Source organism: Castanea sativa, chromosome 10, assembly GCF_040712315.1.
Source record: "Castanea sativa cultivar Marrone di Chiusa Pesio chromosome 10, ASM4071231v1".
Lineage (NCBI taxonomy): Eukaryota > Viridiplantae > Streptophyta > Magnoliopsida > Fagales > Fagaceae > Castanea > Castanea sativa.
Window position 1 is genome coordinate 834286 of NC_134022.1, and position 25284 is coordinate 859569.

Here is a 25284-nt window from a genome sequence, read left to right on the forward strand (position 1 = left end):
TATATATATAGTTTACTACTCTAAGTGAAACTCTATTATGAAATATTAAAGAAAAGTTTAAAAATATTACTCCCATCAAAACTCAATTATAAATGTTTAAAAATTGTAATAGAAGTTTCATTATTTATTTGGAATTATTTTATAATATATTATATATTTTATAATAAAAATATATATTATAGTATTTAAAAAGTACATTTAACTTGGAAACTCTGAAAGCTTCAAAAACCTAAGACATTCTCTATAAAAAGCCTTGGAAGGAAATAACTCAAGCACCAGCAGCTAGCAGGAAGTGAAAAAGAAAGAAAGATTATGGAAAAAAGCAAAGTGCTGGTTGTAGGGGGAACTGGATATATAGGGAAGAGATTGGTGAAGGCAGTGACGGCGCCACGTTATACTCAGGGTGTTCCCAGGAACACCCTGACTTGAAAAAAAAAATATTATATATAATAATTAAATTTTATTTATTTGTTTACCCTTAAAAAAAATTGGAACACCCTCAATCAAAATTAGGAACACCCTCAAATTAAAAAAAAAAAAAAAAAAAATTGTTTGTTCTACTTTCAAGCAAAAAAAAAAAATTCAACTAAAATTTGAAAAAAAAAATTGTAACAGAGCAAAACAACGGACTCTCTCTCAACTCTCAAGCCCACAGCAAGCCCAACATCAAACCCACGGATTCTCAAAAAAAAAAAAAAAAAAAAAAAAAACTAAACCCCAAATCAGAAACCTCAAATCAGTAAATCAGTACATCAGAAATCACTAAAGGCTAAAGCAAACCTAAAAACAAAGAGCAACAGAGCAATGCCTCCCCTTAGAAATTAGATTGGTCCAGTCGCAGTCCAGACTCCAGAGCACATTGTCTTCGTCGCCCCTCATCGGAGATCGGTCCAATCGCAGTCCAGAGCATATCTTCAAAGATCGCTCGACGGAGATCGTGTCGCTGTCGTCGCACATCACGTCGCTACCGTCGCACATCGCTCGCAAATCGCTCGACGGTCACTGCCTCAGCCTTCACTCTTCAGGCCTCCCTGCTCCAATCCGGTGCTCCCTCAAGGTATATATATATCTCTCTCTCTCTCTCTCTCTCTTCTTTAAGAGATAATTTTATTTGAATTGTGATTGGCTAAAGCAGAAGTTTAACTTTATCAATGTTTTGCCTATTTTTTGACTTTTTGAATTTGGCATCTTATGAGTTATGATTTTTTTTTTTGTTGGTAAACATGAGTTATGATTCTTATCCGTTGGTTGGTGTGTATTGGTGTTGGTGTTGGTGTTGGTGAGATATTAATTGTCTTTTAGTGTAATATTAGTGTGATTTGTGATTGTGAAATTTTCTGACTGACAACTGGCTCTTATGATTGAGCGCATTAGGCAGGCTTGTTTGTTGAGTGGGGTGGGGGTGGATGGGCTGATGGGCACATGGGGCCGGGTAATTGGGTAAAGCACTAAAGCAGTGTAATGTGCACATCAGCACATGACTGGCTCTTTTAGTGTAATATGCACATGAGATGTATGCTAGTGCAACTAATAAATAATAATTTAATTAACTAATAATTAATTGGAGAAAGTAATTAATAAAAAATAATTAATAATTTAATTAATCAATACATTATAAAAGACAAATAAAATAAATTATGTTAGGCTAAACAACAATTAATAATTTTATAATTAATGAAACAACAATATAACAAATTATAATTTATAAAAGACAAACAAATTAATGAAACAACTAAACAATAATAAATAATTTTATTAATATTTCAAATAAACTTATTGTTTATTGTTTATTCTTTTGCTACCCTGGGTAAAATTTTTGGGAACTAGAAACACCTTGAGAAAAATTCTTAGAGCCGCTACTTGGTGAAGGCAAGAGTTTAGCTGAAGGTCATGAGACATACATCCTCCATAGACCAGAAAACAAGTATGATATTGATAAAGTTCAAATGCTTTTGTCATTCAAGGAGCAAGGAGCTCACCTTGTGCCGGGTTCTTTTAGTGACCATCAGAGCCTTGTGAATGCTGTCAAATTAGTTGATGTTGTTAATTACCTGTGCAATAGCTGGTGTTCACGTCCGGAGCCACCAAATCCTCCTTCAACTTAAGCTTGTTGATGCAATCAAAGAGGCTGGTAATGTAAAGGTAATAATACCATTTACTTGTTAGCGTACGTCTTCACTGCTATCTTGTTCTTCCATATTAATTTCAACCAATAAAACAACACGTATATACTATATATCTTGTTCCAATATATATAAGTTGGTTTTGTTCTGGTCAAAACGGATGAAATGTTCTATACAATTTATGAAACCGATACACTGCAAATTATGTTGATATTTATGGAACTATATATCCTTAAATAGAACAATATAATTAACGCATTCTTAACTAGGGTTGTAGTTTTGTTAATTATACATGACAAGTTTTTATATATATATTGATAGAGATTTTTGCCCTCTGAGTTTGGCACCGATCCTGCTAGAATGGAGAATGCATTAGAACCTGGAAGAGTAACATTTGATGACAAAATGGTGGTGAGGAAAGCTATAGAAGAAGCTCGGATACCTTTCACATATATTTCCGCAATCTGTTTTGCTGGTTATTTTCTTGGTGGTCTGTGCTAGCCTTGTAAGATCCTTCCTTCGAGGGATTCAGTGACTTTGTTGGGAGATGGCAATAAAAAAGGTATTTCCATGATAACCTTAATCTTTCCTTCTACAGACTGCAAAAGTACGTAGATTCATTTTATTGCACACTTTGAAAGCACAAAAGGGATAATTAATTTTATAATTAAGAAAAAATCTGTAAGCCTTTTTGTGGGCCACAGAGAGTTTTACTACAGATCATTTTCTTCTAGTTTTCTATCTACATCTTGAACCCCATTTGGTTTTGAATAAGTTAGAATAATGACGCTAAACAATTTTTTAAACTACTTGATGATTTTCTATATGTTGTCACTTTTCTATATTTACCTTCATAAGAGTTGAAACATTTCTTGTTTTAACTTTTAATGTGGTAGGAATTTATGTCGATGAAGAAGATATAGCATTAATGCACACCATCAAAACTATAGACGACCCTCGAGCGCTAAACAAGACGGTATATCTGAGGCCAAACATCTTATCTCAAAGAGAAGTTGTTGAGATCTGGGAGAAGCTAATTGGCAAAGAGTTGAAGAAGTCTTCCACATCCAGGGAAGAGTTTCTAGCTTCCTTGAAAGGTAAGATGGTACTGGTTTAATTTCTAATTAAGACAAACATCGAATTAATATCCCATTTAGCTCCGAATTTATATATTTTTTTAGAAAATTTTAACTTATAAAGTCTATCCGTTCTTGATGATCATTCTTTGTTATTAGACTAATATGCACAAATTAGTTCTTGGTGTAGCTTAACTAATAAAGTTTATTGTCGTCAACTTATTTTATTTCAATAGCAATAGCCATATTTTTTAAAGAAAAAAAAAATCAAATCTTAAGGGGGTGCCATGACCCGCTTAGACTAAGTCAACCTTGTATCTCTTTTTATATGTCAAGTTCTAATAGGAAAAAAATAGAAAGAAAATATTTCTTATTTTATCATTTTTAAGGTAAAAAGTTATAAAAAAGAAAAAGAAAAATAGAGAATGAAGTTAAAATTAAATTGAAAACATTAGGTAAAAAGTTAAAATTAAATTGAAAACATTAGATAAAAAAAAATACTTTACCTTTCAAAAGAATGAAGAGCTTCTATAATCCAATATTATTTTCTAGTTAAACTCTAAAGTTTTTAAATACACAAAAGTTCACTAAATGGTTTAAAATTGTTATAATTTTATCATTTCAAGAATTTAACAACTTATATAATACTTGAGATTTATTTAATTATTAAAAATAATTTTATAAAAATTATAAGTGAAATTAATTTTGACTGTGAAAACATTACAATAATGCTTATATATCTATATAACCTGAACAAATAAACTTTTTTTTTAGTAATACTTATTAAAACACACACGAAAATAGTAATACTAGTATTTTAAACGATGTTTAATTATAATACATTATATAATCAAAGTACAACTACAAAATAATTTAACATTTATAGTTGTAAACTGAGGTTATAAATAACAAACACTAGACACACAACTAATATGGCATAAACATCTCTAATTTTTTTTTTTTGAGTGGATAGTACAAAGATTGTTTATTTTTATGGGTTTTTTAAATATTAAAAATACCTTTTTGTATTCTCAAAGTGGCATTTATTGTCCATATTGGTTTTCAGCACTAATATATATATACTGCGTATGTGTTGTACATGTGTGTGTGTGTTCACAAAGTATCTACATTCGTTTATGGGTGCATAAAAATATACATATACTAATAATTTTTGCTCTCTTTAACTTTAAATCTTGACTTTGTCATTGGTTTCATATATAACACAATTATATATTTTTTAAAATATTTTATTTTATTTTTCCAATATATAATTGCACATGCATAAGTACCCTTCGGATGTTGGCAAGGTTTGATCAACTAATCGAAATGGTTTCAGACATTCGCATAACAATGGTCTCAGTATGCATAATTTTTTTTTTCAAAATTTCCTTATTTATTGTTTGATGTTTATATGTATGCTAATTATGTCTGATATGGTTTTTCTATTTTCAATAGGAGAAGAGTAAGTGATGCAAGTTGGACTAATACATTACTTTCATGTTTGTTACGACGAGTGTCTAGCAAATTTCGAGATAGGAAATGATGAAGTACGTAGAAGCTTCTGAGCTTTATCCAGAGATCAAGTACACCACAGTGGAAAAATACATGAAACGCTATGTAAAGGTATAAACTGTCATTGGCCAAGATTAAATTCAAGAGAACTGGCTGCTTCTATCTAGCTAGGAGTGGTGATTGGATTTGCATTATGTTTTAATTACTCAGCCCACTTGTTGTCTTGGCGAAATAGACTTTTGCTTCTTGTGTACTTTCCTGTTGTCTTGTTTCCACTTTTCCTGCAGTTGGTTTTCAGTTGTTATCTCTGTTTGTTATCTCTGGTGCATGTGTACTGGTTTTTTTTTTTAATCTCAATGAATAATATCTTTCCTTTGAGCAAAAGAAAAAAAATGAAAAAAGAAAGAAAAACTCTCACAGGCCAAAATCATTGTGACCATTTTGATTTGTCTATCAGTAGCCTACTAATTTGTTTTAATTTTTTTTTTTTTACATTGGTATATTTTCTACTTTATCTTAAGATTGTACCTAAAAAATAAGAGCTCCACCACCACCCCTCCCCAAAAGTATTGATCAACTACTTTAGTGAGTAAAAAGAAAGAAAAAAAAATTGAAAGATAATTTTTACAAACCTTAGCTTTTAGTTCTTTTTTTTTCTCTTGATTTTTTTAGTTTTTTATGTTTTGAGAAGAGAGAGGCATAAAAGGATAGCAAAAATAATAGAGGTGGAAAACTGGAGACAAACAAAGCTAACTTCAGTAGGATAAAGTGTCAATTTTTAAACTACATGTAGACAAATTGTTTTTTGGGCAAATCACAGGTGGGCAAAATGTAACCCTTATTTTTAAAAGCATATATATTTAAGATTTTAATTTAAATGTATACATACCTATAAGTTATTCTAATGACCAATTTGAATGGAGGTGGAGTAAAGTAATGTTGCAGGGAGAGATCAATTGTGATGTTGCTCTCAGGAAAATTGTTTTTATACCTTGTGAAATTATTTTTCAACTGGACCAAAAACACTCAAAAATACATAACGATTGACAATTAATAAAAAAAGGTTACAAGATTAGACCTTACAAATAGCTCCGCCTTGTTTAAAGAATATGATTTTCTACAGGCTTTTTTTTTTTTTTTTTTTACAGTTTTTAGATTATACAAACGATTGAAAGAAATCCAAGGAAACAATGATTTGGATTTTTCTTTATCCCCCTAGCTTACGGCCTGAACTATTTTGTCCAAACACCATAACATTATTATTATTATTATTATTATTATTATTATTATCATTATCATTTGCTAAAATAGGATCGAAGTATTTGGGCAGAAGCATTCTTTAGGAAGAAAGGTAGCATGCTAATTAAGGTGGCCTGTATAATAATAATAATAATAATAATAATAATAATATACTGAGTTACTCTTCCTAAGTTTTGCCCTAGCTCTTTTTATAATTTATGTACATCATCTAGAACTCTCCAATTTAATTTTGATCTCCATTCGTTTGTAATTAAGAGATACAACTGTGTGTCTTTGTTTTATCTTTTGACTAATGCATAAGAAATTAAATAAAGTAAAAAATGAAATGACCCAAAAACATTGTAATCTCAAGTTTCTTCCCCGATAAGGGGAATTGACTATTGCATAAGAAATTAAATAAAGTTCGAAATGTAATATCCCAAAAACATTGTAATCTCAAAGTTTCTTCCCGAATAAGGGGAATGCAAGTTAACTTGCTACAAAGCAAATGACCAAAATAGTTTTTCACTTTTGACACCAAAAGTGGCTTTTATTTTTTTCATGCAATTTCAACAATGCCATCAATCTTCAAAATTGGATTTAGTAGCGAATCCACAGCCTTGGTACATTAGAAAGTCAGTTAATCATTCTTCTCATGCTGCCTTTAAGTTCTCAGACAACATTTGGTAGTATTGTTTTTGCTGCTCACCAAATAGAAGAGATATTGTTAGGCTTTTAAAAAAATCAATTGGTTTATTATCAAGTCTCAGGTATCCTTGCACTAGACAAAATAAAAAAACCAGAATGAATCATACCTTGTCTAACACGGAACGCGAGATTTGACCCACTGCTTGCTCAAAATGTGTTGATTTGATTGTCAAAGAAGTTGCACCCAAAGTGCTCTGATCACTTGATTTCAGCCTGTCTTCAAGAGCAACCATTGCAGCTTCATTCATCTGTCAATAGTAGAAATTTAGACAATTCATTCATCTAAAACCCCTACACACACACACACACACACACACACACACAAACACACAAGTATTCCAGCATAGACAAACCAGTGCTCCAAGATCAGCTCCACTAAAATTTTCACAGGCCTCCATTCGCCCAATAGAACTCAAATCCACACTGGCATCTATAGGCTTCTTCCTTGCAAGAGCTTTTAAGATCTTTCCACGCTCATCCGGACTGGGCAAAGGAACATAAAGAAGTTTACCAAACCTACCAGGCCGTAAGATGGCTCGGTCCATCATCTCAGGTCTGCCAAATGAGATGCCAACAGGAAGGTATCAATAAGGTTATAGTCATTAGAACAAACTGAAGTAAAAACAAAAAAGGTTTTGAGTTTTACCTGTTTGTTGCACCAATGACAAAGACACCCCGCCTCTGCTCTGCACCATCTAATTCTATAAGTAACTGCAATTGCAGGCAATGGGAATATTTTATCAATAATGGAATATAAAATGGTAAACAATATCTAATTCTATAACTGCAATTACAGGCAATGGGAATATTTGATCAATAATGGAATTAAAATTGGAAAACAAGAAAACATAATAAGTAGGGAAGCATGGTTTTATTCAGGCTATCTCTGGAGATTATTTGACCTGGTTCAGTAGCCGTTCAACAATCCATCCCCCTTCTGTACCACGATTTGTTGTCAACGCGTCCACCTACGAATCATGAGGGATAAAACCATCTCAAAAGGCAGAGAAAAATTAATGACCACAACATAACTCCTACCCATCAAATGCATCAGATTTCATCCATATGATCATGAAAGAAAACCTAGTGAAATGACAAGGAGAAAGGATCAATTATTAAATGGCAATTCTGCATGCATCTCTAATATGATGCACTAATTGCTTCAAACATATATCATGTATTAATATTAAACAAGTGCCTAAAGAGACCCTATAAGGTCAACTTAATTTATTAAGAATATACATCATACATGCCATTCTATTAATGTGAGGAATTTAGAATTGTGTTGGTTCTGCTTTGTTGTCTTTTACTATTCTGAAACTTTGTATGATGATATCTCGTGGTGAAAACATGAGTTGGTTCTTATTACTGTCAACTATCCGCTTCAAAAAAACAGTTGTAAAACTGAAATTTCAAGCTTGCCTAGGTGAGTCAATCCACATTAACTCTTGAATTCCATTAGACAATAGAGTCAATTAGACACTGGGCTAGTCTAAAACCTTTTATTGGGGGGGGGGAGGGAGTGTATAAGTAAATGATTTTACTATGAAAAATCTACCTCATATTACAAGCACAAGATAGTCTAAAGAAAAGTACATTGGCAAAGGGGAAAAGTAAGATGGTTTGCATTTAATGTGTTCTTGAAAATGGGAAAATTGCATTCCTCCTCCCAAAAAACCTTATTTACCAATTTAGAATTGAATTTACTCAGTAAGTCATAAGAATTGTTAAAGATCAAAAGGAGTCATATTCTAGAAGAAGAAAAAAACTGTCAATAGTAGCCAACAATGTACCCATGTTCTCTTATAAATAATAAACAGAAACACACCATGCTCATGAACAACAAAACGATAATGATAGTAATTTACATCAACTACTGAAAGAAAGAGAAAATCCCAACATTCCAGTCATTCCATCCAGGCCAGCCCAAACTTGGTAACAATATAACATTTAAAATAACCACAACAGCACAACAACAAGAATAGACATTTATCAAGCAAAGAGAACCACAAACCTCATCAAAGAAAAGTATGCATGGTGAACACGTCCTTGCACGACGGAATAATGTCCGAACTGCCAGCTCACTTTCTCCAACATATTTATTCAAAAGTTCAGGGCCCTAACCATCAGCAAAAACCATGACCATCCAAGTAAGTATTTGAACTCAAAGTCAAACAAAAATACAATTACGAGTACATTTATTTTTCTAACAGAGTGCAACTTGATTCTCACGATGCAAATGTACTGAACACCATTACGAAAAACTATCAAACATTGCAGATACACAGACAGAGTGGAAAGGTAAAATCAGAGAGACTAACCTTGATGTGAATGAAATTGGCTCCTGCCTCATTAGCCACAGCCTTGGCAATCAGTGTTTTACCACAACCTGGAGGCCCATAGAGTAAAAATCCTGTATCTAAGTCCAATCCAAGCCCCTGAAGATGCAGATAATTTCATGACGCGGGATCAGCGATTTAGAATGTAGCTTCTACGCTTCTACGCTTTCAAGAAGAACTCTAAGAAGTTTCTAATAAATAAAGAAAATGCAGCAGGGCTTCAAATTCAATTAAGGTACCATCAGAAGAAATAGAACACAAATATCAGAAGAAATAAAGATTCCTTTGCTAAAAGTGAAACTCGAGCATATCAAGAAGTGTGAACATGCCTGAGAAATTATGTCAAAATGGAATTCCAGATTGGCAAACTAACTGCACAGGATGAATAGACAGCAAATATCACCATTATTCCTCCCCTTTTTTTGGCCAAGAAAAAAAAATTCCTTTATGCCTAAAGTAATCCACTACAATATGCATTTTGATCTGTGCGTGTGTGGTGGGGGTGAAAGACTAAAAATTAGCAGCCTCTCTGTGTGCAGCATTCTTCTTACCTATAACATGATTTCAGTCACATCATTAACTATGCCATCTTCAAACATAAAATGTCCTTGCCCAAGGAACCTTGAACCTTGACATGAGAGACAAAATAGCTTAGTTGGCATCATTATCTAAATAAAATTTGTAGCTCTATTGAGGTTCATAGAAGGACATTCCTTGAATGTGAAGTTAACCTGGAAGTGGGAAACTTTAATGAATCCTACACAGTCCTTATCATGAACAGCCCGAATTGACCTGCGGGTAATTCTTCTAATAAGAAACACCTGTTCTAACATACTTGTACGATTCCTAACCCAAATATCAAAAGTAAAACTTCAATATCACCATGGAGATACCATTTTGATAATCTCCAGACATATCCAGCTGCATGATTCCTGCAATGGAGCAGGGCTGCTTGCCTAGCTTTAATCTCTTGACTAGCTGATTCTCTAGACCTCAACAATTTCCCCAGGAAATTCAGCTAACATAATTTAGTGGGCAATACCGGTTGAAGCAAACTAGAAGATAAATTTATTTTCGTGTCAGCAAAACATATACTTTCGAACTTCTCAACCATTCCATCCATCCATCCCTCCATTCATATATGTATGTACATATATATCATTTACAGATATAGGTTCTTCTTCCTTTGAAGAGCCCTCATACCCTTTCTGTTTAAACTTCTAATGAAGTCTTGCAAAGTGAGACACATACACACACACAGCATAATAAATGAGAAAACAATTATTGTTAATACCTCATAATCCTCTGGATGTTTAACACGTCTAACTATGTAACGCTCAAACTCCTTTCTTAAGAAATCAAGCCCACCGATATCTTCCCATTTTACATTAGGAATCGTAGAGAATCCTTCTCTTCTTGATGATGGTTGAACCATTTTAACGGCTTCCTGCAGAACACCACATAATAGTAATTGGCATCATCATTTAAGAAAATTACTAAACAAGAACAAACAAGCAGAATTGTATTGACATTTTCTAAAATGCAAAAGCCTCCAATATAATCAAAATTGTCAGTCTTGATCACCAAAAGGTAGACATACAGTATGACAGTGGCTAAAAACACTAGAAAAAACAACCTAGATATCTACAGTGTTATCTCCACATTTTCAACTTTCACACTTAAATTAGAGTGATGAGACAGGATTGAATCATAATGGGTAAGTACTGAAAATAGCAAATATAAGAAAATATAAAATTTGTATTCACTTGACCAAAATTCACTTACCTAGAAATGTAAGCAAGTGAATAAATGAGAGAATATTTGATACAAAACGATAAGGAAATAGAAAGACAAAAGCACCTCGAAATCAGCCATTGTGATGGCAAGCTTTTCCATCTCTTCAGGCATCCATGGTTGCCTCCACCACTCTTCAGAATGCTCCTCATTTATAGAAGAACCTTTAGATAGCTCAGACTTTCTTTCATCAATAATTCTCTTCATGGCAAGGTTACCGGCCTTGTTAGCCAGGGCAGCCAAATCAGCCCCAACAAAACCAGGCGTAGACCTGGCTAGATTGAGAATATTGAAAGAACCCTCCAGTTTAAGATTTCGTGCAAGTACAGAAAGAATCTCAAGCCTTCCACTTTCATTTGGAACACCTATAGCAATCTCACGGTCAAATCGTCCAGGCATCCTTAGTGCAGGGTCAAGGGCATCAGGCCTATTGGTAGCTCCAATTACAAGCACATAGCCAGGTTTCGTATTAGAACTTTCTGAGTTTGACTTAGCATGTGCCTGGTATAGTCTCTGAAGTACATCCATGCAAGTTATCAACTGTGACACAATTCGTTGCTCCATATCTCTTAGATTTTCTCTTTTAGCACCAATTGCATCAATTTCGTCAATAAATAAAATTGACGGTGTAGTGTTGTATGCTCTAGAGAAAAGCTGATGAATATTTTCCTCTGCTGCACCTGAAATATCCATCAAATGAGAAACAACTATAGGTCTTTTAATTTTTAGAAGAAAAAAAAAAGTAGCTGCTCCTCAAACAATTAAGCCCAATGCAAGAAGAGTGGGGGATAAAAATGAGAAATTATGCCAAAGGACCAAAAACTAGGAAAAATTAATCATTTTTGAATGCAGAGATAATCAACCTATTCATGTCTTTAAATTGAAAAATCTGCATCTAACAAGAATCACTTCCCTAAAAATTAAATTGATGAACGATACTGGTTGAATGCAAAGCAGCAGGCTTTAAGTCCCCTTACTCACAAATTCTTTACCACCCTATTAATCAAAGGTGTACACTCTTAGGGTGTCCAAAGTTTTTCGAGCACTTGAATATTTAATAGATGTTACTTCAAACACATATTGAGTAAGCACAAGAAGGAATCCCTTCAGGGTAGCCCCAAGATCATAGCTTTGGAATCCATGACCTTATATATCCCCTTATGAAATTTAACAAGATATTGAACTCTTATCTTATAAAATGTTAATAATTGCTAGCTCTTGGAGATGAGCATAAATTGTTTAGCCCATTAGAGGTGATGCTCCCCGATTACTCGAGAACTAGTGGTGGAGTGATTGCCCGTACGAGGTTAGAGTGTTATAAAAAAAAATATATAATAATGATGATGAAAAGGAGGTGCATACCAGAGACAGCAGAGATGATCCCAGTAGAGCTAATCATATGAAATGGAAACCCGGTCTCATTGGCAATGGCCTGAGCCAATTTGGTCTTGCCACAACCTGGTGGCCCGTGCAACAAAATCCCGGACATGGGTTGGACTCCAAGGCACCTCGGTAACTCTCTATGGTACAATGGCACAATCACCTCCATTTTTAACTCCTCAATTACACTATCTATCCCTCCAAAATCCTTAAACCTCGGCCCCATTATTCTCCTCTCCCCATTACCATGACCATTACAATTCTTCTGAGGTTGAGGTTGAGGTTGAGGTTGAGCTTCCGCTTCCACTTTCACTCTCTCCCCATTACCATTATCACTACCCATTTGTTCAATCTTATTCTCAGCCTTGCTAGTATCAACACCATCATCTTCTGGCATGTGAAACTCATTATCATCATCATCTGACGTGGAGGTTGTTCCATCGGAACTTGAATCCTCAGACGATGATGTCGTTTGAGGAGTAGTGTCCGCACTCGTTCTACTTTTAATATGTGAATCTTCTATTAGCTCCAACTTCTCTTCATCTTCATCAGCTCTCGTTCGCTTCTTCATCTTCTGAAAACCACTTCTACTTCTTCTTGTGGGTGTCGTTTTGTTTGTTTGGTGTTTAGAGAGAGATACCAAGGACTTTCGAACAAAAAATAGTGAAGGGCTGCTTCTTTATTCGTTGGAACACGATTTCATCAACGTTGACGTTTAGACCTGAGCTTGCAAGATTCAAGCCGACGACCAAATATTTCTCTCTTCATTCATTCTGCTGCACACTCCACAAAGCCTACTTATAATGTTAGCAGCGTATGTTTTTCATGCGTTAAACTCATGCCCAATGTACTACTACAAACCCATGTATCAGAGTGGGTATATATATCTGCTAACTCTCCACCAACCCTCCAATATGATTACTTTACTTACTCAAGAAGTACTTAATGAAATAAATGATAAATAAAAATATATATAACTATTTTTTAAATGTCAATTTTTTTTTCTTTCATCCCAATCCGAGGTTAAAGTCTTAGTTCAATGAGATTTATGCATTTTTCAATACTAAAATAACATAGTGGACTAAGACTAGGCCTAAAATATAAAAAATAATTCAATTTAGCTTACATAGTAAAGTTTTTTTATCATCAAATAAGAGATTAAGAATAAACCCTGCTTATATCATATACTAATTATCATCTTGATCTGATAATAAAGAACAATCATCATAGAACAAATGGCATAACCTATAGGTACTAGGTTGAAATATTATCCCATTTATCCACACAAAAAAAAAAAAGTTTCTACCTCCTCGGCTTCCACAAACATAAATTCAAGTGTTACTCACAAAATTGGAAAGAAAGTACTAACCTTCCAAATTGGTTTGCATGAGCATTAAGAATACCTCAGCATCCTCAAAAATATTAATTACTCAAAAAATTGGGAAGAAACCTACTGACCTTCCAAATTGGTTTGCATGAGCATTAAGAATACCTCGGCGTCCTCAAAACATTAATTCAACCGTTACTCAAAAATTTGGGGATGGAGTATTGACCTTCCAAATTGGAGAATTAAGAAATTGTAATGCTCAGTATCCCTCTCAATAAGTTTAGGCTTTCTTAGCATTGCTACAGTGATCTACTACTAGCAAAAGTAGCATATCATTGAAGCAATGCTACTTAATTTTTATTCATTTTTCTCTCTCCTCTCACACCACTCTCTTCTCTCTCTTGTCCCTTTTTGCTTTCTCTTAGATGGAGGAATGTGAGGTGGTTATGAGTCACTAGTGGTGGTAGGTACCGATCTGGTGGTGGTGCATAGTGGGTTTGCAATAGTGGTGGTTGTGGAGGAGGTGGCTATTGATGTTGTGAGGGTTTTTTTTTTTTTTTGAAAAATAATTGTAGGAGTTATTTTAGCATTTTGGTGTGCCAAAGTAGCATTTTTTTAGCACTTTTTTAGCCCATCAAATTTTAACGTTCTAACAACTTAATTGATTCTTAAAAAATAAATAAATAACAAAAAAATGACTCGATATTCTGCAACCTAACACGTGCCAATGTTAAGAACCTTTGATAGACTTAATTAAGAGTTATTTCACTTACTTGTAAATTAAATAAAATTTTTTGATAATTAAACACAAATAATTAAACAGATTTGAAAAGTAAAGTTATACGATCGATAAATGCTCATTATGTAACATTAAGTTTTTGTCAAAAACCAAATACTATTGTTAGAGTCATATTTTCTATGTATTGGCTTATCCTTTGACAAAATGTATTTTACTTGCAATTGGGTAGATTTAAGATGGATTTAATGTATCAAGAATTATGTTTCACAAACATCACAAGTTGTATCATTAAAGACATGAAGATTGAATCAAGAAACAAGTGAAGAAAAACTGATTTAGTGAAGCTTGACAATAGTCTCAACATAAGCTCAACACTAGCATCTATCGAGCTTAATGAGGAATTCTTGACACAAACTTGATCTATCGAGAACTACGATTTCAGAATTCTTAAATCTGAATCTCAGTCCATGATGACTTGGATTGCTAGGGTTTCGTTCTCAAAAACCCTAGACCATATAAAATACTTATTTTATAGTCATCAAAAACACAAAAACTCAATTAGAGAACTCACACACTCTGTGAGAAGCTACTGCGTTTTGTGCGCCTAAGGATTTTGTTACCAAGTTCTTCTAGATCCTCAACGTACTATGATTTGAAATGAAGAACTTTGAAGCTAATAACAATCATTCAGTTGCTTGGAGTTAATCATGTATTGGGATTTATGCAAAGGAAAAAGTCTTCTACAAGATCAAGTCCAATTAGGGATTAGAGTAAAGGTTCAACTGTAGGTTTGTATTTTGGAATAGTTCAGGGTAGTGGTAAGATTTCTTATACTTGTAACCGCTTGTTATTAATTAATGGATTCTTGAGAGTGGTGACCTGAAATTCACTTAGTGGGGTTTTTGCCTTGCGAGAAGTTTTCTCCATTCGTCAACAAATTACCATGTCAATTTAATTTCCACTGCACTTAGTTTAGTTGGTGATTTGTTAGTGCCTCCACAATTTGCATATAATTTAACCTAATTAATCAACTTAGGTAATTTAATTAATAAATAGGGGTCAATCTATAACCCAACAACTACAATAGATTATTAAAAATTAAAAATAAATAATGAAACATCTAAAACTTTTAATAATTAAGTTTAAATCAAAGTACTATATATTTTAATTCTTTTTAACAAAACATTGGTGATAGGGCAATATTTATGTGGCCCCATGTAAAATGCAAGCTTGACATGCGTTACCCAACTTTCATTATTGAAAAAAATGAAATAGTCGATTATCCAAATAATAAAAATAAATAATCACACTTTTTAAAATTTCTAAAAGAACTTTTGATAGGAGATTTTTAATTTGAGTAGTAGTTTTTAAACGTTTGGCAATAGTTTCATTTAATATGATAACAAGAATTATTCTTAATAGGAAGAAAAATGCTGATATGAAAGTTATAACAATATTGAAAACAAAATACTAACAATATTTTGCTAATTAACGCATCCCATTCTATGCAATGCACAAGTTATTAATTTGCCTAATTTTAGTAATATGTTTACTCAAATATAGCTTAAGTAATCCAACATTATATTTAGTTCAACAACCCTTTTTGTAAAGTACAACATAAAAGTCCTTGAATAAGGATAAAGTTTGACTCTAAAAATGTTTGTATCCTTGGTCTCTAACCACTGATAAAAAAATAACTTCTGTTCTTGTCATGTGTAACGCACATGACTCGCTTAACCAAGCCAAGTGAATTATGTACATTGCACATTATGGGACACATGTCATCTTCCCATTAGTGGTTGGATGCAAACTTTATCATTTGAATAAGAGATATGAGATTTAACCACTTATACCAAAAATCAATTGGTGTCTTGCCCTAATAATAAAGTGCAGTCATTATGGTGTGGACGCTAGGGTTGTGAACGAACTAAGTTGTTCATAAACTGCTCGGACTTGGCTCTATAAAAAACTCGTTCATCATTGTTTGTTTATAATCAAGCCAACTTAAGCCTTAATTTTCGGCTTGTTTAATAAATAAGTTGATCCCAAGCCAAAAAATTGTTCATGAATAAGTTTATGAACGATAAGGCTCGATAAAAAGCAAATTGAGCATAGATTGGTTTTATGGGCTTGGTAATAAGTTTGATATGGGCTTGAACAATAAACACTTATCTAAATATGTGCTTGATAATATACTTGTATTGGAGATCAATCTTAAGAGCTTGATATGGAGCTCATGCTCGAGTTGACTAATGAATCAAGTCAAGTCAAGTCAAGCTCAAGTTTTTGGACAATTTGACGAGCTTAAGCTTAAACATTGTTTGTAGACTTGGTTAAAACTCAAACCAAACTTGAATGTTCAATACTTGACAAAACTCAGCTTGTTTATAGCCCTAGTAGATGCCATAGGTAATAAGTTGAAACACTATCCTACCTATAAATATAAAGAAAAAAAAAGGCATAAGTGACTAACTTCATTTTGATTCTACCTCCTTGACATCCTCAAAGCATTAATTCAACCGTTACTCAAAAAATTGGAAAAAGAGTATTAACCTTCCAAATTGGTTTCCTTAAGAATTAAGAATACTTCCTCAGCATCCTCAACACATTAATTTAACCGTTACTCAAAAAGATGGAGAGAGAGTATGAACCATCCAAATTGGTTTGCATAAGAATTAAGAAATTGCAATGCTTGGTATCCCTAACAATAAGTATAGGTGTCATAATAGTGCTAAGAGCATTAGCATTGGATGTGTTGAAAAACCCAAAATGTTGTTTTAGCACACTAGAGAGAGAGAGAGAGATTGAAAATTTTTTGAATATTAAATGACAAAAGTGCCCCTACAGTTTCATTACTTTACTCTCTATAACGTAGAGTCTCACTCTTACACAAATTGGCGACCAAGAAACAGCCAATAGAGAGTAGCCCACTCGTCTCCCCTTATTTACCCCCATTCAAACACCCATCATTCTCCTCTGTTCAAAAAATGTTTGAAATGAAAGAAACACCCATATTCCACCATCTCCCAAATGATGTTGTACTCAAAATCTTGGGAAACCTACAAGTCAAACTACCAAGCGTGACATGTGTTACCCAACTTTCATTATTTAAAAAAAAAATTTATGGTAGATTATCCAAATAAATAAAAAATAGATATCACACTTTTTAAAATTTTCTAAAGACTGATTGGAGAATTTGAATTTGAGTAGCAATTTTAAAAATTTTAGCAATAAAATTTCACTTACAATTATAACAAAAATTATTCTTAATGGGAGGAAAACTAGAAAAGTGTTGATTTGAAAGTTATTACCATATTGAACACAAAATACCAACAATATTTTGCTAAATGCAACCACTCTATGCAATGCACAAGTTATTACCATTTTACATTTATCATCGACTCGAGCTTGAATATTCAATATTTGACAAAACTCAACTCATATACAGCCTTAGGGATGCCATAGGTTATAAGTTGAAATATTATCTTATCTATCAAAACATAAATAAAAGACCATGCAAAAGAAACTAACTTCATTACATTTCTACCTTGATATCCTCAAAACATTAATTCAACCATTAGTCAAAAACTTGGAGAGAGTATGAACCTTTCAAATTGGTTTGCTTAAGAATTAAGAAATTGTAACGCTCAGTGAGTCAATATCCTTGACAATAAGTTTAGGTTTCATAATAGCTCTAAGAGCATTAGCATTGGGTGTGCTAAAAAAACCCAAAATGTTGTTTTAGCACACCAAAAAGAGAAAGAGAACTTCATTATGTTTCTACCTTGATATCCTCAAAACATTAATTCAATCATTAGTCAAAAAATTGGAGAGAGTATGAACCTTTCAAATTGGTGAGAGTATGAACCTTTCAAATTGGTTTGTTTAAGAATTAAGAAATTGTAACGCTCAATAAGTCAGTATCCCTGACAATAAGTTTAGGTGTCATAATAGCGCTAAGAGCATTAGCATTAAGTGTGCTAAAAAAACCCAAAATGTTGTTTTAGCACACCATAAAGAGAAAGAGAACTTCATTATGTTTCTACCTTGATATCCTTAAAACATTTATTCAACCATTAGTCAAAAAATTGGAGTGAGTATGAACCTTTCAAATTGGTTTGCTTTAGAATTAAGAAATTGTAACGCTCAGTAAGTCAGTATCCTTGAAAGTAAGTTTAGGTGTCATAATAACGCTAAGAGCATTAGCATTGGGTGTGCCAAAAAAATCGAAAATGTTTTTTTAGCACACCAAAGAGAGAGAGAGAACAAAACAAAACAAAACCCTCCATCTAATGTGCCACTTGAGCAAAAAATTGCAAATTTTTAGATACTCAATGAAAAAAGTGCCCCTATAGTTTCATTACTTTACTCTTTGTAGAGTAGAGTCTCACTCTCACACAAATTGGCCAATCAAGAAATAGCCAATAGAGAACAACCCATAATTCCTAAGATAGATCACGTATCATTTCTTTTTATACATATATGATATATGTAATTTTAGGATAGATTACATGTCATCCCCACATGTCATCCTATGATATAATCTTCTTTTGTTTCATTGCATATGTACATGCATATCGCGTTCTTTCTTTTTAAAGCCAAATCCCAAGTATTTTAGTTGTTCTTTAAACAGTGACTTTTAAGATTAAATTTGAAACTAGGTATCATCCTTTTGGATATGTATGATGGGGTGCCAATACTTTTCCACATGTAATTGAACTTTTGAAAGTTGATTTTTGGTTTAAGATGTTATTTTATTTTCTAGTGTCCACATGAACACTTTTTGGCAATTCGTAGACATGGAAAAATGGGTCAAAATTTGCCGACCCAACTCGAACTTGAATTTTTTTGACTTGAAACCTGGTCTATTTTTTAAAAACTTTTTTTTATAAAAAAAAATTAGGACATTATTAATGTAATTGTTTGTTGTGAGCTTTACAATGCACAAGTCAAACTCAAATTAAGTGTCATCAAATAGCCCATGACCCATGAGTTGGCCTAATAGCCCACCAACCCATCAGGCTAATGGGCAGCCTGGCCCCAATAATATTGAAGCCCGTGGGCAGCCTAGTAGCCCAATAGGGCAAGTTATGGGTTGGTTTCTTTACCCATGGGCACCCGGGGGGCCGGCCCGTTAGCCCAGCCCATTAGCCCGACCCGTTAGCCTGACTCATTGCCCAAAATTCATAACAAAATAATTTGGGAGTTAGGGGGTGAGGCCGTGAGGGATTAAACTTTAGATATTATAAAAACTTTAAAACCACACACCTAAACCCTAAATACTTGGAGTGAATCTGATACAATATACTCAATAAATATATATATATATTTTTTGGTATTAGTCTAGTAGCTTTGATTTTTAAAACGAAGATGACCATTGCCCTCTGTGCGTCTAGAAAGGAAGTCATTCTTTCCTTTGATAAATTCCAATTCTTTCCTTACAATTATAGAAAAAATTCCTTTAAAAAAAAAAAAAAAAGCTTACCATTGGAAGAAATTCTTTCAAGCATTGATAATTGATTCTTCAAATAAATGCCTTTAAAAATGTTTACTGTAAGGGCACGTTTGGCTTGAAAAGCCCAAAACAATGAAAATGACTAAGGCCTAAAGAACCCAAAACAATAAATTTGTAGAGAGTGGACTAGAAACTGAACTCAAGGTGTTGGATAGTAATCACAGTAGACTAAATGATATTTGAAAGCATGGATAAACGGTTTAATGCAAAGAAAATCCTCCTCGGCAAAGTCCAAGAATGGTAGTTCTTATATATTTCTCTTAGACTTAAACACAATTACATTTCTTCGGTATACAGTTTCTTTTTCTCCAGATTCTCCGATCCTCCCTTGTAATGGGATTTTTCTTCTATATATTCCCTTGTTTTACTTCATCTCAGCTCTCAACGTGTAGATCAAATTGCTACTGTTGATCCATATCCCATCATCACCTTTCTGAAGTCTTTGTGGGTAGCTGTAAGGCTGCATGTCTCTGCTCATGTATCACCTCCACATTAATGCAACCAGAGGGTTAGCTACAAAGCATTCAAAGATGTGATAACAGCTTTTTCCTAGATATTTTCCAGTTTTCCTTTGTCTTATTTCCTTTTGATGCTTATCCTTACCAGTACGATCGATTGGTGTGTTGTTCTTGATGAAAGGTTGGACCTTTGACCCCTACTCTACTTAGCCGAGGAGGTATTTCTCCTCGAACTACACTCCCAATCCTTTACGACCAGACTTCTTCCATAGCTTACTAATTTGTACGTCCTCGTTAATGTCTACCTGTCCTCGGACAACTTAATGTCCTTGGACACGGCCCACGGCCCAATATCTTTTTCTGGGCCCTTTATCCCTACACTTACCGTTGGAACAAAGTCAATTCTCTTTTCTTTTCTTTTTTAAGTATCCTAAAATCTATAAATAACCATCACATTTCTCTCATTTTAGTCACAAAAAATCTCTCAAATTCAAACTCTCCCTAGACTATTCTCAATTTCTCATCTCTTATTATTTTTGCCCTCTTATAGTTATATACTCTATAGAATAATAGTATTATATTTTTAATAGTTATATTTATACAATTACAAGTATCAAATAATCAAATTCTTCAAGTTGGAGGCTTGGAACTTGGAGGCTTGAGCATCCAATTGCATTTGAAAATCAACTTCTTCAAATTGGAGTGGAACTGTGGAAGCTATTTGTCTCAAAATTTGATTGATTGGGTAACGTCTTTTCATAACTTTTATTATATACTTGCTATCTCATTATTTGTATACATTATTTTTGTTAGCTTTCAAAATTTTAAAATGACTCATAGAAATGATCACATCATACTAGATGAGCAAAGGCAACATTTTGAGTCAATTGGTTCCCCCACATCCCCAGTTTCCCCTTCATCTAATGTACCAACTAATAATAATACTACACTCGGCTCAAATCCAAGTTTTACTAATAAAAAAATTAAAAAGTGAAGTTTGGAAAATTTTTGATAGGATAGAGAGGATAAAACAAGTTGGAACAAAAGAAATTAAAGCTATATGTAGCAAATGTGGTGACGAGCTAGCTGGTGCCCCATGTGCGGGGACTAATCATTTAAAACGTCATATGCTAAACAGTTGTAAGCGAAAAAATCAAATGGATATTAGAGATTTTCAACAATTAGGAAAAGATAAGGAGGGAAGTTTAACTACATTTATTTACACTGGTGCAAATGCACGTAATGAAGTAGTAGAATATCTTGTTAGAGCTGAGCACCCATTTACATTTGTTGAAAAACATGATTTTACAGGAATGGTGTAATGTGTTCTTACTCCACAATATAAAGGATTTTTTGCATCCACCACAAAAAGAGATATTCTAAAGAGTTTTAAATTTTATAAAGAAAAATTAAAAAGTATTTTGCATGCTCACAGTGGTAGATTTTGTTTAACTTCTGACCTGTGGACATCAAGAAATAAATTAGGTTTTCTCTCTTTAACTATTCATTATATTGATTCTAATTGGAATTTAAATAAAAGAATAATCTATACTACTATTTAAGGGGTTTTCCTTGTTTGGATTCCTCATTTTTAAATTCAAAAATGCCCTTACAGTCCTATGTTTAAGTAGAGACAAAACTAAAGGACAATTCGGTAAAAATGAAACTCTAACTCCCACTAAAATATTGCCTAACGCTCTATTTGTTTTGCTGGAAAACTTTTTGTAAAGATAGTTTTTCACATTTTCCAGTATTTGGCAGCACAAAAAAAACTAGTCAACGGAAAACTATCTTTAGTCAATGGAAAATCTTAATAAAAATAAGACTTGTTTTTTATAGGTTGTTTTCCAAAAAACAATTTTGGAAAACAATCTATCTCTCACTCTTTCTCTCTTCCCTTTTCTTTTTCTTTCCTCACACCCTCACTGTCAGTAACTCTGATCTCTCCTCTTCCATAGATCTCTCTCTCTCTCTCTCTCTCTCTCTCTCTCTCCATATTTCTCTTCCTCTTTATAACACAGTTCTCTGATTAGATTTTTTTTCCTCATTGCTCAGTAATTATTTCATTCCTCTCTACCAACTTGAAAAAGTGAACATATTTGCAACAGTAATTATTTCATTCCTCTCTACCAAAATCTTAATTCTTTACTTTGAATTTCAAACTTAATTTTATTTTTTCTCTAAGAAATTTTTGGTTTGATGGATTCCAGGTAGAAGTTTTTTTTGCACATGAAAGTACTAAAAAAATAAAAAAGAAGAAAGAATGAATGAATGAAGTAAAAGACGAAAATCTTAAACATAGTGCCTATATGGCTCTAAATTGCTTTTACATAGGATAATCTTTTTTGTTGACAGATACATTATGCAGATACTATGTAGTGATGATATATTATGTAGATACATTATATAAATACATAATTTTGAGTAATATAAAACCTGTGGTTGACCATAGTAGACAATTAGTATACCAACAAAAAGAGTAGACAATTAACAGTTATTGTTATTTGTACTTATTAAAGATGTATTCCCCTTTCAATTTTATGTATATAGACAAATAGTTGATATATATATATATATATATATATATATATATATATGAGTGTGTGTGTGGGGGGGGCGTTTCTGTTCATATATATGAACAAGATGAGTGGTAGAGATCAACAAAAAAAATTGTGGGGTATATTATCCAACATCTTGTAGAGTTATAATTCAACAATTACTAACATTTGTGCAAATTTTTCAAAATTTTATGGGCAAACTTCTGGAATATTTGATGAAACGTTAGATTTAATGAGACAAAATTTTGATAAATATTGGGGAGATATTCCTTTGATTTTTGGAATGGCTATTATTCTTGATCCTAGATTTAAGATTGAAGAGTTGAATTTTTTTTTAGAAATAATTTATAAAGACGAAGTTGAAAAAATTCAAAAGATCACACAATCATTTCAAAATTCAATGACACAATTATTTGATTATTATGGAAATGCTTATAAAAATTCTGAAATTGGTGTCCAAACACAGAACACAAGAAGCTCTTTGTCCTCTACTAGTTTTTGGGTGACCAAGAGGAACAAAATGCTTATCACATGGTTAAAAGAAGAAGAGAACAAACATCTTCAGTAACATCGAGTGGATTATTAGAATTTCAACATTATTTAAATCAACCTTTACTTGAAATTGATGAAGAAGGATCATTTGATTTATTGGGCTGATGGAAAACAAATCAAAGTAAGTATCCTATACTTTCCATTATGGCTCGTGAAATATTATTAGTTCCTATTTCCAGGGTAGCATCAGGAGCATCTTTTTCTACAAGTGGTAGAGTTGTATCTAACAAGAGATGTGGTCTTAGTCCTGAGACTATTGAGGCACTTGTGTGCTTAAAGGACTGGAACTTAGCAGACACAAGACAAGAAGTAGAATTAGCAAAGACATTTGAGCGATTGAAGTTAGAAAGGCCCGAGTTGATGCCAAGAAGTCCACCACATGACCAACAATCCACCACTTTAAGATAATGCTTGGCAAATAGTTATAAAATTTATGTAACAAGTTTTTCAATTTTTTTTCTTAGATAAAATTATTTAATGTTTCAACACAAATAGATTGGGAATTGCAAATGATAAACAAGTGTGTGGGTGCCAACCTAGTTGGGATATACACATTTTGTAGTGATGCAACTATTTTCACTCTAATATATTCATGAAAATTTCAATTTACTTATTTATTCTTATCAATACAAGTTAATTAATCTTATTTTAGTACCTTTTTAAGAGGTATTTCTTAGTAGTTTTTTTTAATAGAATTTTTTTAGTAGATTTAATTGTTCAATTTGATAATTTGTAATAATATATAATTATAATTTTTTTTGTTAAATTTTTATAAGCCCATAGAAGACCCGTTAAAAATGCCCATGAATAGCCCATTAAACCCACCTGACTAGCCCAGCCCGCTAAAGCCCAAATGGGCATTGCCCATGGGTAGGGCCATGGGTTAGGGTTTTTCCATCCAACCAAGCCTGACCTAGCCCATTGACTAGTCAACAACCCGTTAAGCCTAGCCCATTAGACTCATGGGTCAAGTAAAAACGGGCCGGCCCGACCCATTGATGACCCTTAAACTCAAGTGGTAATATACATTATTGTTATTTTTTAAATCAAAATTTTAACATTTTTTGGATAATGCCATTTATATATAAATAACGTTATCTATATACAATTTAATGGCCTCAAGGAAATAATTGAGACTTTACATAAGTGTATACAAATGAATTGAAATATGAATAATTGAGGTATTCTGTAATAAGTAAAAAATTTTAAATATCAAATAACAAATTACATGTCAAGATAATCTGGTTACAATAGAGTTAAAAATATAAATTTAAAATTATAGACATGTATGAGATTTTTTTTTTTTTTTTAATACAAGATAGAAATTCTATTCTACCTTAATCTAAGTGTATGTATATGAAAGCTCACTCATGGAAACTTGAACCCCGACTCTTACCCCTACACCCCACAAGTATTTATAATTGTAGAGTGACTATCGCACCAAGGATGTGCAGTGACAAAAATATTTATAAGTGTGAAAAGAGCGAAGTCAAATTATATCAATGAAATTGACATTAATTATGGATGCTTATGCCTATTATTTAACAATCCATATCCAAAATAAAACTTGATACTTTCTAGATAGTATTTGCTTAACAATGACATGATATTCATAAAAGAAACTATGTATAAATAAGTAAACAATCAAATTTTGATGTATATGTTCAAATTAAATAGAGGGTCAGTTGATCTTAGATTATGAAATTAGTTTTCAAGATTTGTAAATTTCTTTTATATATATATATATATATATATATATATATTGTCAAATTAGTTATTCAATAATGCATTTTTAAGTTTGTTTTATGTTTTAGAATATTGATATTGTATAGAAATGAAACTTGTATGTTTTTTTTTAATATCCTTTGTAATATTCTGTTTTAATTAGCAAAGTTAAGATTTGTTCATTCTTATTTTTTTATTTTTAAAAATGACAATACATTTCTTTATTTTAGAAATTAGGT

The 25284-nt window shown here is 32.7% G+C and overlaps 1 protein-coding gene and 1 pseudogene across 1 annotated transcript; one reads left to right on the forward strand and one right to left on the reverse strand.

Annotated features, from left to right (window-relative positions):
• Nucleotides 1–312: 312 nt before the first annotated feature.
• LOC142613448 (bifunctional pinoresinol-lariciresinol reductase 2-like) lies at nt 313–4828 on the forward strand (annotated as a pseudogene).
• Nucleotides 4829–6603: 1775 nt separating this feature from the next.
• On the reverse strand, nt 6604–12742 carry LOC142613449 (cell division control protein 48 homolog C-like). Its single transcript, XM_075785810.1, has 10 exons — nt 12154–12742; nt 10858–11471; nt 10292–10444; nt 8980–9096; nt 8673–8777; nt 7561–7626; nt 7305–7369; nt 7012–7213; nt 6766–6906; nt 6604–6651 (listed from the first exon to the last, which is right to left on the reverse strand). The coding sequence occupies exons 1-10, from the start codon at nt 12740–12742 to the stop codon at nt 6604–6606; spliced, it is 2100 nt and encodes a 699-aa protein (XP_075641925.1).
• Between the last annotated feature and the right edge of the window lie 12542 nt (nt 12743–25284).